The 16532-nt window shown below is 31.1% G+C and overlaps 1 protein-coding gene across 1 annotated transcript; it reads left to right on the forward strand.

Annotated features, from left to right (window-relative positions):
• Positions 1-555: 555 nt before the first annotated feature.
• On the forward strand, positions 556-14881 carry LOC130642356 (BTB/POZ domain-containing protein 2-like). Its single transcript, XM_057449445.1, has 2 exons — positions 556-1870; positions 13536-14881. The coding sequence occupies exons 1-2, from the start codon at positions 1047-1049 to the stop codon at positions 14188-14190; spliced, it is 1479 nt and encodes a 492-aa protein (XP_057305428.1). The 5' UTR covers positions 556-1046; the 3' UTR covers positions 14191-14881.
• Positions 14882-16532: the final 1651 nt, after the last annotated feature.

A 16532-nucleotide genomic window follows, 5' to 3' on the forward strand; every position in this document is an offset into this window, starting at 1 on the left:
GATTTTGTGTATAAAGGTCAACTCTCACTCTACATATATTAACTAAAATGCATAAGAGGAACGAAATTACCTGTTGTACTCACTTCTGTTGACTTCAGCAAGACCTTCATAGCGGAATGTTATGGGAATTTTGAAAGTCTATGATATAGCATTAAAAATTATTGATGCTATTAAAATTTCTTTAAGATTTTGTAACGCAAGTATTAACCCTTAATGGCAACAATATTTTTTTAAATTCCTTGTAGTAGTTATCTAAGGCAACGAGTTCTCCAATGTTAAACTGTCATTCCTTTTCATAATTGAATTAAATTAACATTGAATTTATATTTGGATACAAGGTATATATTTAGGTATATTTTGTGTACATAAGGTATTATTGTAAAAGTTAGTTGCTATCAGTATTAGGGACTAAATGCAGCAATCCTTATCAAGATAGGAAAGGAGAACATGCGATTTCTAGACAAAGTGTAGTTTCACGGTCGTGTTTGTAAGACTGTCATGTATAGTCTAGCGTCACAAAGAAGTTAGTTAACAGTATGAAGTAAGGTTAAGTGACACCAGTTTAATGTTATTTAGCTGAAGTGACTAATTTGACTAAAAATTTAGTTAGTAAAAAGTAACTAAATTTTGCAGGTGCAAGAAGTTATTAATTTTACTAGCTAATAAAATGGTTCCAGAATTTCTTAGCATTTTTTTACTGATAAGATGCTACGGCAGCTACTGACAACTAAGTAACCGCAATACAAGTATGTCCCATAAGAAAGAATTTGTTTGGGGGGAGGGAGAAAAAGCGGGAGGCAATGTTGCGCTTGTTAGACTTTTAGGTTCACGGGCCCCAAATACAAGGGTCTCAGGTCTTATTTTCTCAGTTAATATGATTTGATTTGAAAGAAAACATTCGACATGGAAGTAAGAAAATGTAGGTGCTCTTCAGCTCGCCACCTGGATTTTTGTCAATTTCGTAAGGGAATAGTCGATGGTGTATTTATTTAATGTAAGCTTAGGCTGAATGTGTGCTGGAGTATTTTAGGAACAAGTTACTTGTAATGCCTAACGCACTTTTACCACAAAATCTGAACAGACAAAGACAATTACAACTTTATCAACAAGATCAAGTCCTACCACTCCAACAAAATATAGCTAGAGCCCTTGTTATTGTGGAAGAACCAGATAATGAAGGTGTGGAAAATATCCATTTAAATCCAATACAAAATAGTGGTAGTCACAACTGGCAATCTTCACATGGTACAGTAAAAGATCGAATTTTGTTTTTATTCAATAATGAAGTTTTAAGTGATATTCATTTTGTTTTGGGAAAAGGGACTTCAGAGCAGCAGTGTATCCCTGCTCACAAATTTGTATTGTCTATTGGGAGTGTTGTGTTTGATGCTATGTTCAATGGTGGATTTTCTTCTGAGCAGTACAGTGAAATAAACATACCAGATATCGAACCAGCATCCTTTTTATCACTTTTAAGATTTCTTTATACTGACGAAGTCTCCATTGGCCCAGACACTGTAATGAGTACTTTGTATGCTGCAAAGAAATATGCAGTTCCAACATTAGAAAAAAGATGTGTTGAGTTTTTAAAGAGCAACTTAGGACCAGATAATGCTTTTACTTTACTTTCACAAGCTAGACTTTTTGATGAACCACAACTAGCTGAAATGTGCCTAGCATGCATTGATAAATTTACTGTGGATTCCTTAACTGCTGAAGGCTTTACTGATATTGATGTGGGAACGTTAAAATCTATTCTTGAAAGGGATTCATTAAGTGCAAGAGAGAGTCAGCTGTTTGAAGCTGCTGTCCGTTGGGCTGACCATGAATGCAGACGACAAGACATTGCTAATTCTTGCATCAACAAAAGGTAGTGTTACAATAATTTATGTGGATATAATCTCCTTTAATTTATCTTTCATTATTTGACAACGTTTCTACATATATACAATTTAAAATTACTATACTATTAAGACCATTTCTTGAATAAAACTATGCCAGAGCTACAAAAAGCACCTGCTTAAAAAATCATGAGTGCTTTGGTGTGCGAAAAATCGCACTCGTAAGCAAAATTTACAAGTGCGATGTGAATATTTGCAAGTGTGTTCCTATTTTATTGTCAAAACTGAAAGATATAGATAAAAAAACATTACCTTGACCACATGCTTGCTGGATACATGTCTAATGCATTAGAGTCTTGTAAACGACACAGATCTGCTTCATGAAGACACTTTTGGTGTGACCCAGGGATCTGTGTTGGTTGGGGCCCCTGCTTTTTTTCTTGTATATTGATGTATATTGATGACTTAAAAGATCAGGTCTGGTTCATAAAGACAAAAAGCCACAGGGATCTTTCTGGGCCCTTTTTGTATATATCAATGACTTAAGACCTGTCATCAATTCAAACTACCACCATCTATATGCAGATGATACAATAATTATTTCATACCATAAAAAGTGGATAAGCTTGTCTCACAGGTCAAATTAGAACTTTCCCAAGTCGCCCTCTGGCTAGATAATAACAAAACGACTATTAGTAAAGGCGATTTGCCACTAGGCGGTGTAAAACACGCTGAGCGTTGGCGGCCTTTGTTTAAAAACAATAGCCGCTTATAAATCCGCTTCGAATGTTATTTTTTGATTTCCACTTGTTAAAAGCAACAAAAAGAGTGCGTAAACATTTAGACGACAAAAATATGTAAACATGAACGTTTCTACGTAGAAAATTATTGCTGTTTAAGAAAATAAATCTTCTGAAAGTATTGTTGTTGCTGAATGAAAAAAAAAGAAAGAAAACAAACAAAGAAGTATGCAAAACGGTTTTAGATAAGGCGGCTAGAGAGTTGACTTTTGAAACCGCGCTGAGTGGACCGCTTTTAACGGGTTTGGGACTGAAAAAACAATATCCACCAACGCTCAGCGCGTTCTGGAATGCCTAGTGGAAATTCGGCTTAAGGACAAAACTGAAACAATCATTTTCAGCAACGACAGCCAGTTAAAAAAAGTTGAGAACAATAATAATGGGTATGGTATTCCTTTGAAGAGGAACGAAAAAGTTAAATATCTAAGAGTAACGTTTCATTAACAAATGCCATGGGAAGAGCACGTTAATGGCATAAATAGAAAAATACTAATTAAATATTCTAAAATTAGAACCATTACATCTTATTTAACACTTCACACAAAAAACCTTTTAATTAATGCACTTGTCATGCCATATTTCAACTACTGCTTCTCTGCATGGGCTTGTGCCACCCACAGTAGATTGGGAAAATTAAAAAAACGATTAAAATGTGTCCATACCTTTCTTGAGAAAAGATAAATTACTCAAGCCATGAATCACATTGCTCCTGATTACATGTGGTCAAAATTCCGTTTGGAAAAAAGCTGCCACAACCATTAAACAAGAGGAGCTTAAAAAACAATTTCACACACTTCCCTTGGACAACACAAAATTTCCCAGAAGAGCCTTCCCCCTTTAGAGCTGCAAAAGTGTGGAATAATTTTCCAGACCAAGTGACCTTTAATGGAAGTCTGCTTCGGAGATCACCTTTTAATTTCTGTTTTTAATTATAACAGAATATATATAAAACATGTTACTACATGTTTAATTGAGCTTAGGCAGTCTAAAATTTTTCATTTTTTGTTTCTTTTTTGTTCTAGTGGGCCCCAGTGGAAACAATCCACTAACTATAGATTTTTGTGATTTTTTGAGCTAGCCACTTTAAATATTTATTATTTTTATTATAGCTGTATTGCCATCATAATGCTTGTTATAAATATATATCAACAAAGTTCAGACTATAATAAATTGATCAGTTTCTGTACTATTCTATATGAATTACACGTTTTAACTCACTTAAATCAGGCTTCTTTGCGACACCCAACAACCTCAAGCTGTTGTTGTGGTTTTTGAAGAAAGCTTCTAGCCTCGCTGGCTGTCTTACTTTTTGATATTTTTCTTAACACCTAACTGCTTCCTTATGAAGACAGTATAAGATCTACAATTAGAATACGTGAATTCCTCCTTTTATTCTTTGAAATTAGTTATCTCCAAAGTGCTTCAACTATTATCACAATTAGCATTCTTCCTGTTGGGATTTTTTGTTATTGATGTAGTAAACCTTAATTATCATAATAAATAACCATGCTTAGATATGCCGTGATTTCTTCTTTTTTGTAATTTGTCTGGTCTTTAAAAACAATATTGAATTAAATAAGGAGGAAATTACATTTCCTTTTCATTTGATGCTATATTTTACAAATAAAAATAAGGAATGAACAGTGTGAATGAAGCCTAGCCTAATAGCGATTTTATTGAACTCTATCTCATTGTTTTACATGATCATTTTATGACGGCCTGCTTTCTAGCCAGGAATATGTGATTAACAAGTTCGTTAAATATAGGGGATGGAAAAACAACAATAAATTCAAGATATTAAGGTACAATTATTTCCAGTTCTCGTAAGTTTTAGACACTCAAATTTTGAGAAGAGTCATAACTCAGGCTGAGCTTTGAATTAAAGTAGAAAAATGTATATGTTAATTTTTTTCAATCAGAGTCTTGGAAAAAATACTGGCTCTTTTAAGTACCAATCCAAAGAGAATTAGAATAATTTGCGAATTTTATTCACCAATGATATAAAGCAGACTCGCAAAGTAATTTTTTTGCAGTCATTTTTTCATTCACATACAAATCTTTCTTCTACATACAATAAACCTTTCTTCGACCTATTGACTTCTTTTAAACTTTTAGATCTGCTTAATTATCTTTAATCCCTGAACTTACAATCACTTTACACATGCTGTGAAACATGCTAACAGCAAATTATTTCAAAATACTTTATTGGTGTTTTGTGGTGTGAACTATTTAAACAATACAAGATTTAACGTAGAGTAGGATCCAGGATTTGCATAACGCTTTTTGAATGCGAGTCACAAGTTGATAGAAGAGTTCAAATTTATTTAAAGAAATGATCATTAGTTTTTTTGTTTTTTTTTTGACTCTTTAAAACAAATTTGTGTGGGGTAAGGGGAGTTATTGGGGAAAATTATCAATTTTTTTTGTCAGTTAATTGTGCAGAAAAAGTGCTAACGTTATTAATAATTATTATTTCAACTGGCACAGCAAGAGAGAATGAAAAATATGAAATTAGTTGAAAAATGAGTTCAAGTTTATAAACACTGTTTTATGAAACCTTAAAATCAATAAAAACAACTATTTTGATTTATTTAGTAAACCGAATTTTAGCCTGTTGAAACTTGTACGAAATACAAATCTAGCTTTGGTAAATTCCAGATTACTTAGAGATAACAAACAACTGTTGCAGCTTGGTACTAGCGAAACCAACTGAACATAAAATAATAATGCTAAATGATTATCTTGTAAAAATAACAGGTACCTTGTACAACAGAGTAGTATAACACTCAAAAACTAATAATTTACGTACGCTATAATAGACTGGTATCCTGCCATGCTTTACTAGTCTCGGTAGTAAAATCGGCAACAAAAAAGGAGCGTATTTTAAAGTTCTACCAGCTAAAGCAGTGGAACAACTAATAGACAATTTTTTAAAAGCTATTTGAGGTAAAATTTCTTTTTATAATAAATTCAATTTAAAATGTAAACTGAAAATATCCAACATTTTGTATTCTCTTAATTGTGAGGCATTTTAGTTCTTAATGCATTTGAAAAGAAAGAACAAAAATTGGCAAAAATAAGTCAGTAAAAAAAATTTTGTCGGTATTAGTCACTTAGCCAAAATTTGTAACAAGATTTCAGTGGAAATAATTTCTGGTTGCAGTCATATTTTTTAGTTTTCGGTTTTGGTTCCACAAATGAGCATCATCAATATGTAATTGTAAAGGTTTCATAATAATTAAGTATTTATATGTTTAATTATGACATCAGAAGTTGACGAAAATAAAAAAAACGAAATAGAGCTCGGTGAAATTTAGCTCTTGTTAATTGTGGTCATGGCATTAACATCTTGTCTTTTCTGTAAAAAAATATACACTAGATTCTTTTGAAAACCTTAGAAAAATTTTTAAAGATCCTCTAATGAAGTTAAACTTGTTATTATCAGTAAATCTCAGGCCTTTACATTGGTTTATGTACTGAAAGCCAGCTATTAAGTGCTTTCACCAGGGAATTTCATAAAGAAAACATGTGTGCTACAAATTACAAGTGTGAATCCATATTAGAGAATTTGCGCATGCGATTTTTTGGATGTTTTAATTCACTTTATAGGCCCTAAGTGGTGTATAGTGTTAAATATCTATATTAAGAAAACACATTTCTTCGTCATAGAAAGTAACGCAAATATATACTGCAGGATTACATTAAAACATAGTCAAAAGACAAAAAGACTATGTCTATTATGAAAACACTGAAAGAAGAGAGAGGTCTACCATTTTGTTTGCTGTGTCAATCCGCCCCTCAACCGGGCCCCAGACTATCTTTTCACGGGGGGTTATCTTTTCTTTGTATTGATTGTAAAATCATGGGTCATTTATTTTTATTGCCTGTCAAAGCCATTTTTCCCACGTGTTAAAGGATTTATACTGAAAGACTATAACTTTTCTTTTCCAAAATAAAAATAAAACTCCCTCAAGAGCTTGTGGCAAAAATTAAATGGCAAATAAACGAATGCCAAAATATTCTTTGCATACATTTCTTTTTCAAAAAAAGGAAAAAAAGATTTTAAATAATTCTTATGCAAACATTTTTTATGGAGTTAAGATTTTGAAAATAATAATAATTCAAAGGTTTAGAACCACAAGAAGACACAAAACAAGATTTAATGAATAATTCTAAATGTTTAAATCATTCAGTAAAGAAGATGTATGTTTTAAAATAGCTTTGCAGGTCCGTGGAAAAATCCACTCAGACAGAAGAACAATAAAAAATGTACGAGGTTTTAGGAATTTTAAAGATGTCACCAGTGTATTTATACGTCAACGGATAACTAATGGAACTTAGGTGTGCTACGTAGTGGTAACTGTCCTTTGCCTTAAGCAAACATTTTGGAGTAATTGTCTAATTATGATTACTTGGCAGCACATGTTCTGCATTTCGTTGATTCTTCCTGTTTTTTACATTGTTTTCAGTCAATCAATTAATTTTGTCAAAACAAGTGGTTTCTGTTGTTGTTTTTTTGCTATATGAAAGTTTACAGGAGAAACTTCTCAATTATTTGCATCAAATTTTAATAAACCAAGAAGAAAAAAGTAAAACATTTTAGGGAATATTGAAAAATAGTTCGAAATTTGCACGGTTTGTGATATCTTTAGTACAAGCTTTTGTAATGTTGGTCGATCTTACAGGAAAAATTTTTGGATCATTGCTTCAATTCACAATTGTGAATTCTCAAATTTCTTGACACAATATCAGATTTGCAATCTTTAATTCCACAATTTTTTCTTGCACAAACTTTTTTCCTTAAGGTAGTTCGAAATTGCTAGATTTGCTAAAAAATGTGAAGTCTCAGACGGCAGACAGAGTAACTTATACAAATGTTTCACCTCCAAAATGCAAGAATGTCATGCCAAGTATGATTCTGTGTGTGCAATTTCCTTTTTCATTATCTGTATCACTGCAAACCAAAATTGTATCAAGATTGTGATGTGATAATAATAAAACTAAGATAAGCTTTAAATAAACTTACTTCACCCTTTTTCATTTTTTTTCTTCTGCGTCATTTTTTTAAAAATACAATCTTTATTGTACTTATAATATATTTATTATTTTAAGAAGATAGTGAAAAGCATCTTTTCGCTTTAATCAAGAGTAAAAATATTTCTTTATACTAGCGATCCTCAAGTCCAAGGTTTGTATCCATGTAATCCTTAATAAGATAAAATTTGACAAAAAAAAGATTTGGTTTTTACCTATTTTGCAGGTTATATGAGGAAAAAACACAAATAAAAGCCATTAAAAGGAACAAAAAAATGACAGAATAGTTACATTTTTTTTTAAAAAAATGTATGAAAAAATGTATAAAAAAATTGTATCAAATCAAAGCTTATAAATGTCCGAGAAGTAATATTGATATGGCTTTAATTACTCCTTATCTTGTTACGATTGTAACGATTGTTTTTTTTTTGTTATTTATTTGCAAGTTATAAAACTCATGAAAAATTGTTATTTCTATGTCTTAGAGATTGTTTTCTCAAAAAATTATTTTATATCTATTATATTAGTATTAAAACTGTTTCTGTCTGTACAAGCTAAAGCAATCTTGCAGACATCTGAATCCATGATGGCATTTAATTTTTGCCATTGCAAATGCCATCAAGGCTTACCGTGACAACAGCAAAGTTCTGCTATTGTGGTTTTTAGAATGCATAAAAATACAAGAACTAACTGTTTCCAACATACTGACATACTGCTAGCCAATTTTTTTCAATACAAGACTTTGTTAGAAAACATATCATGCATATGAGATAATGGGCGTTAAAAAAAGTTAATTAAATGTCTACGTCCACCGCTATTGATATGGAAATTTTGTGATCAGCCCCCTTGAGAATTTTTTTTTTTTATTTACTTTAAATTGATCTGGTTTCTGATATGACAGTTTTTCAAAAAATTAAGAATAACACTAATTGGGAAAGTAATAATAGAAATAAAATTCTAGCATTTTTAAATTTAGGAACTCACAAAAAGAGTCAAAGGGCTGAGTTTGATTAAGTGTATTAATAACCTGCTCTCATACTATGGCCCTCATTGGTCATCACTAAGGCCACAAGGGATTTTTTATCTTAAAAGAATATTGCATATTTAATATATTATATTTAAAATTAACTTGGTTATTGCATAAATATTTTTGTTTCAATTTTATTTCGAATATTTTTTATTCTATTTTTGTTTATTTTTTATTCACATTTCTTATTACACTTATTAACCATTAATTATGTACTACAAATTTTGTTTCCTCAGAACATTATTTTTAATTCCGTACTATACTTAATTAAGAGAGAGCAAGACAAATAGTATATCATTGTTTTTTTAGAAAAAAACCTTTACGTTGAATGAATTTGTAAATTCAGGGTAAATTTTAATTTATAAACCACCATTCATCATAAAAAACATTTTAAAACATGCATTCCTCTGTTTTTTAAGCATTATCCTAAGCAAGCTTAATTTTTCTGAGCAATACAATCTTTGTGATGCTTATACTGGGTTTTTTTAAAAAATAGTGAAACATCTCTTTGCTTTTGTCCATATAGTGAAAATATTTTTTGTAGATTTCAAATTTACATGAAAGGATATTGTTCCTGTGCAAGAAAATATTGTGATGGAACCTAACTACAAAATTTGCGCATGTTTATTGTGAATTGACCTTTTGTACTTGTGTTTACTATACTTTAATCTTATTTGGTTTATTGACAAGTCCAATATAGATCATTCACATTGATGGTGTTGTTTGTAGCTATAAATTTAACCTACCAGGCTGCAAAAAAGATTGGTTTGGTATCTAATGGTTCTAAATAAAATATACAGAATTATGTAAAACAAGTTTATTTATAAATTGATCTAGTTTCTTTATCTTCTTTCCTGGAGGTTCTTGTGCCTAGTCTATGCTTATTTTTATGGAACGTTTTAGAAGGATCTTATTTTCAGAAATGTTTTTCAGAAAAGCTTAAGAGTAAATTTGATAAAAGTTGATTTTTTGTCTTTCTTGGCATACCATGCACTTTACAACATACTTTCTTACAGAAAGTAATCACTTTCTTAGATCAAAAACACAGTTTTCTACCAGAAAAGCAATGTAGAATGCAGGTTTTTTCTTGTGCATAAAATTAATGCCATTCCAAGTAATATCATGAAAAAGAAATCCAAATGATTCTAACAAATCATTGGTTCTATAACAACCGTTATAAGCATACTCAGGCTAATATTTATTAAAAAATTATGGAGTGCGGAGGCACGGTTTATGTTGAATTTTTAACATTTTAGGCCAGCATAACGTTGAATTATGTTGAATAAAACTGAACAATTTTTTAGCCTATGAAATTACGTGCTCAGTAATTTTAAATAATATTTAACACTTTGTTTTTAGGCAATTGCTTATTACTTTTTTTTCATACGGTAGTATAAAGTCTTAGAAGTATTGGTACAAAACTCTCAGAAATTATTACTTGATAATGTTAGATATTGTTTCCTCAGAAAATTATTTTTATATCACCAGCAATTAATTTGATAGGTAATTCAACTCTGAACGAAATTAATAGATATGCAAAATAAATGACTGATTAAGTGGCAACTTTGGCATAATTTCTCATTCACAAACGCAAATGTTGTCATGGTGTGCTGTCAAAAAATAACGTATCACCAATCAGCATTTATTTAACGGGTTAATCTAAAATTGGATCCAAAACAATAAAAGCTGTAGTTAGCTAATTACTGCTGTTTAGTCGCAATATTTTTCTGTCTGCCGAAAGCGGATCAGGCTAACCACACATACAATCTTCAAGCTACAAATAACATATCTTTATTGACTTTGCTGCAAAAGGTGAACTCCCATCCATTTTCTACAGGCTAACGACTAGTATGATATATTTACTATTTAAAAAGATATTGAAAAGCATCTTTTCGCCTTTATCATGTGGGAAGTACTTTGTACTAGTAAAATTTAATCTAAGTATTCCAGCGTTCATTAACTCTCTTGCATACTCTTAGATTTTTTGAACATATTAACTTTTGTTCGCATTAATCTCATGTCAAAAAGTTGTATTGTAAGTTTTAAGTTCTAATTATAATCCTAACGAAAGTTGTAATGTTTTTCCGATTATAAGGATTTCATAGAGACTTACCCCTAATAAGTAAGTATCATACCATTTAGCATAGCTAAAAAGAGTTATTAAAAGAAATGGCAGAAGTGAGGTGAGGGGTGGGCAGAATCCCCCTGGACCAAATAGGGTTAAGCTTATTTTGCTATGGTTATTTTGCTTTAAAGCTTTTTTTTTAACTTGTGATCTTATTCCGGCTCCACTGGATGTGTGTCAAACATACTGCAATGTTTTCAATAAACGCCTGGGCTATCAATTACTTGTTTTTTACATAATATCTACATCATTGTCAATATTATCTTAAGATATTTCAAATGGGTTTTTATGAAGTTCCTAATTTAACATTTGAATAATGTTTCGTATAAACACAGGCAGTTGATGAAATAAATACAGGAACACATTGGAAATATCGATATTTAAGTATAGGGCAGCAGTTAGTTTGCACGAAAAACCTATTTTTTGCGTTTAAAAAGTAAGTGCTTTAATTTTGCATTTTGATGTTTGTTTCGAACCAAATAATAACTCAAAATGCATAAAAGTTGCAACATTATACTTCCTTTATACATCGTTTGTGTTGCATTTTAATCCATAGGCAGCGCAATAAGACTATATTTTCAAGACTATGGTGGACGAAGTCAAATTGTACACACAAAAGGATTACATTGGGCCCCCCAGGGGTTAGGGATATAATTTCAGTAATTTAGCAGCTAAATTATATAAAAATAATTATTTGAGAAAACTAAAAAAATATACTCTGAAATTTTGTTCTTTTGCTTATATTTTTTGCCATTTTATTGGAAAACACTATTAAGGTTATGCTTTAGGTCTTAGGAAAGGAAGGTATGTTATCTGCGTAAAAAAGTTCTATTTAAGGCTTTAAGCAGAGACAAGTCTACGTAACTTTACCCCAAGACTTGCCTAAATAAAAACCATGCAAATCAGTTAAAAATTGTTCAAAGAGTTAAAATAAACTTTTTGAAAAGAAGTACTTTTTATCACATATTTTCTGTATTTTTTGATGTATTAATTACCCCCTACGTAATAAATTAATAACATTCCTAACTCTGTGGGAACGCCTAAAATAAATAGTGACTCCTATTAGATTTACTTAAACTTGTTCTAAGTCTAAATATAATGATGTATTGGCTTTGTATGACAGCTTTGTGATGATTATTAGAAAAGTACTGAAGCTTTTCAAGTATATTTTTGTGGGACTTCTGATTTAAGATTTTTTTGGCTAACTGCAGCCAGCCAGAAAAAAGTATTTTCAGATGGATCTGGTTTGAGAAAAATAAAAAAATAAAAATTAAATAAAAAAAATCTGGATTGAAATAATTTAGGATTTAATAGATGGTATAGTCTTTCTTTCTCATTCTTTTTTATGTGGTATCTTCTGGCAACAATGTACACATACTTTTAGTAACATGAAAAAATGAACATTCATGGAGGTCTTTGTGAACTCATACATAATTTCCTTAGGTTTTAAAATACCAGAAAGCTAAAGGTAACATTTATCAAAATAAAAATTGGATTTAAAAAAAGATTATTTGAGGAAACTTTAGTACTTTCAATTACGAACATTTGATAAATGTATATTTTCTATTTCTTTGCAGTTTTCTTGACCAGCGAATTTTGTGATCTAGATGCTGTGACCAAATCTTACCTTTAATGCACATTTTCTTTTATAATAATACGGAATGTTTGTGACGGTCATAGTGGATGTCGTCATTTTCCTTTGATGTGGCCGAAATTTTCTTTGAAGTTGCCGAAAAAAAGTCTCAAATGTCTCAAATGTTAAGTGTTATGGCGTCACAGCGCGACGCCAATAACACTACTTTAACGTCAATATCCTTATTAAATTAATGAAGCCATTACAGTGCACTTCAAACATTGAGGCCAAATAACTTGGAAACGAGGTGGTGACGTCAATGATTTTTCACCGTATGGGTAACTAGGGACCACCTACGACCAATTTGGGTAATCTTCCCAAACCTGGGTCCCCGAATCCGTTTCAGAATGGACGGGTTGATACGTCATCAAAAAACCTTTAAACCCTAATATCTCTGCAACCGTTTATCAAAAGTACATGATCCTATACATTTTCTTGATCAGCGTTTCAAGGCAACAGGTATACTAATTTCTAAAAAACATTTTAAGTTTTTGCCGCGTCGTTGCTGACGTCAGCATAATATTTTAATCTCATTAGGCGTTCGTCGAGAACATATGATCCTGTACATTATTTCAACCAGTGTTTCAACCTCTACACATTACAGACAAGGAATAAACAAATTTCGCAAATTTCTTTATCTGCACTGCACTGCTGACGTCAGCAAACATCTAAAACAAGTGGATTTCTCCACGGGCTTTATCGACTAGTTAATTAAATAATCTACTCTGTTAGATTGCCAAATAGAAAACAATACCACAGTAACAATGGTAAAATAGGGCTACTAGGTTAGATTTGTACTGTGGAATAGAGTTTCACTTAACTATTTATAACAACCTGTCGTTTAAGTTACTATTTTAGGTTTTGTACATTATTTTTTACATAGCGAGTTGCAGCAATACATATACCTGCCTGCTGTTTTGTCACTTCGTCATCATTGTGTTTTTGATGTTTTCTCATTAGCCATTTAACATAAAACAAAATTGTAATTTTTGATGTATTTTTTAGCTGTATGAATCTATAGCATTGAATTGTTAACTAAATTGAAGATGTCTATGGTTTTTATTTCATTCTTTAGAAAGGTGTTAGAAGATGCGCTTTACTTGATCCGTTTTCCACTAATGACATTAGAAGAATTCGCAAATCTTGTGGCACAATCTGGCATATTGACTGATAAAGAACTTGTAAATTTGTTTCTTCATTTTACTGTAAATCCCAAACCCACTGTTAAATTTCCGGATCGTCCAAGACGATGTTTAACTGGGAAAGAAAAGTCTGTTGTGCGATTCTCAAAAACTGAAGCTAGATGGGGATATAGTGGAACAAGTGATCGAATTAAGTTCATTGTTAATCGCCACATCTTCGTTGTGGGTTTAGGCTTGTATGGATCAATAAATGTTCCCACAGATTACGAAGTTAGCATCCAAATTATAAATTCAGAGACCGGCGTGGTTATAGGGCATAATGATACTGCCTTTAGTTGTGATGGTACTGATGCATTAAATCGTGTTATGTTTAAAGAACCAATTGAAATTATGCCTAATGTGAGTTACACCGCTTGTGGAACATTAAAAGGACCTGACTCATACTATGGAACAAAAGGTTTAAAAAAAGTTGTAATTGAGTTGCCAAATCGTGAAAAAGTAGAATTCAAATTTTCTTATGCAGCAGGGAATAATAACGGAACATCTGTGGAGGATGGCCAAATCCCAGAAATTATATTTTATACATAAACATGAAGTATAAAAAAGGTATACCAGTCCTATAGTTTTCCATCACCATGCAGCTAGATGAATATAAGTGGTTTCACCTGTTTTGTCAGCATGTTTGCATAGTGCGTAAATTAGCGTGATTACTGCTAGAAATAAATATATATATTTTTCAAATTTATGTGTTGATAATTGTACTTTTTTTTTAATTTGCCACCACAATGTCTTTATTTACAATTATGTTGAAATTGATATAAAGAACTTTATTAATAATAATGCAGTTATGCAATTTAAGAATCTAAATATCATTTGTATTGCTCAATATTATTTTCACCGTTTTTGTATGTATTTAAAATATCCAGGCAGACTAATTTTGTATCCTTTGTATAGCCTTCAGAGTATTTTTTTTTTGTTTTTCTCATGTGACTTAATAATGTGTGAAAGATATTTCATTAAGGGTCTTATTGTAACTGAGATATTTACGCTTTTAGAGATATTTATAACATAGAATTGTTCCTTTAGACTATAAATTCTTCGCTATGTACTGAAACGAATACTTTTTAGGTTGTTAGAAATAACCTTCATAGGAAAAGGATAGGAGAAATCGCTTTCCTGAGACAGATATACACTATTTGTCTACTTCCATGGGTATAAATAATTATTTGAGGAAACATGTACAGACTCAACTTATTAAAACCTTTCATATTGTCTTTAATTTATCTTTGTTTTTTTTTTTGCTTTCTTTTTTTTCCTTTCTTCTTTTTTCCCCTAAAAATGACCCTTGATCTTGGATTTAGGAAAATTTAACTGTACTTTATTGGGAGTAATTTTCCCTGCTCCCGTTTAGTAGCTGACGTGAATTTTTTTTATTTCAAAAATTTAGTGGATTGCCCTATTTTTCTTATTTATCTAGCACAATTTACAAAAAAGCTGGAAAATGAATAATTCCTTACATTGAATAATGCCTTGCAGATTATTCGTGACATTGTATATACATTGAATGCGTAAATAATTCACTTGAAATTGACCTCCAAAACGCCAACAATAGCAGATCTCTTTTCAATTTTTTTTACTTCTTCCCTACCATTTTAGTCAAGCAATTCCCACCCCTGCTATTAGACAATGAGAAAAGCTGTGGTGGTCGGCAAAACTAAAAAACAAATATATGTTAATTTTTTTTTAGATTTTGTTTATCTAAGTGGTTCCACTTCAGTGATGTGAGCCAAAAACACCAAACCAAAATAAACAAAACAAACTTCGTGGTTGTCGGTAAACAAATATTATTTGCAGGGATTTAATTTTGCACACTTTTGGAAAATTATGCAAAACGCTGCAATAAAATGTTTACCGCAATATAAAAATCTTGTTTATTGATTAAAACGTCAAAATTTGGGGTTTGATAGCCTTATTTTTAAGGAACTGGAGGCACTGGGCAGTCCTTAAAAGCCGTAAGAAACTAACAGACCTTTCCTAAAAAAGATAGAGATATCTGTTTCCAACACAACCTAAACGCTTTTTGCGTCAAGTTTTAGGCACTAAATGTTTCCTCAAAACATTATTTCAATTTTCAGAAATAAAACTTTATATTTTGGGGGGCCCTTTTGTAACCCATCAAATTTGAACATCAACAACCACCAGGGTATTTATGTTATTAAATAGTGCTCTGACTGTTACTAAAAATTATAAGAAAAAAAATACATTTTTCTTTTTTTACCGTTTTCTATAAATCACTAAAAATATGTACACTTGTTTATCTTTTCAAAAATAATTTTATCATGATCCTCCACTTTTAAACGCACCGTCTCATAACAGCACACCTAAATTAGGAGAAATTATTAATAAGGGCCAGGGTGATTAATAGATTTAGAAGGAGGCATCTACAACAAAGAGCTACAAGAGCTTAATTTCTGATAGCTAAGCTACTAGCTATTCTATACGTCCATGGGTTATACAAAAACAGACAGGTCAGAAAAAGTTTGCATATATGGCTAAAAAACGATTATTATTTCCTGAGAAGTCTTGATGTTCAAACTACAGCCTTCCAAACAACTACCTTAAGTGGATAAATTTTGGCGGGGATTTAATTTGGCGAATACAAAGAATGTTTATTTTGGCGGGGATTTATTTTGGCGAATGACACAAAGAAATGAATTTTGTCTCGAAATGTTTAATAAAAAATAAGAAACGTATATATAAACACAAGTTCATTTTTGAGAGAAAAAAACATTTTTCTTTTTTTCTTAATTAAAAAAAATACATATTTTTTTTAATTTGGAGCGAATTTAATTTGGCGAACGGTAAATTATGTTAAATTTGGCGAGTGTTTAATTTGGCAAATAGTCGGTTATCTAAATTTTGGCGGGTAT

Source organism: Hydractinia symbiolongicarpus, chromosome 1 (genome assembly GCF_029227915.1).
Source record: "Hydractinia symbiolongicarpus strain clone_291-10 chromosome 1, HSymV2.1, whole genome shotgun sequence".
Classification (NCBI taxonomy): domain Eukaryota; kingdom Metazoa; phylum Cnidaria; class Hydrozoa; order Anthoathecata; family Hydractiniidae; genus Hydractinia; species Hydractinia symbiolongicarpus.

What these genes read in the sequence shown, in the direction of transcription:
- LOC130642356 (XM_057449445.1), top strand. Translation starts at nt 1,047, where the DNA reads ATGCCTAACGCACTTTTACCACAAAATCTGAACAGACAAAGACAATTA. An exon ending in AATTCTTGCATCAACAAAAG is followed by an intron (nt 1,871 to 13,535) that starts GTAGTGTTACAA and finishes TTCATTCTTTAG; the next exon opens with AAAGGTGTTAGAAGATGCGC.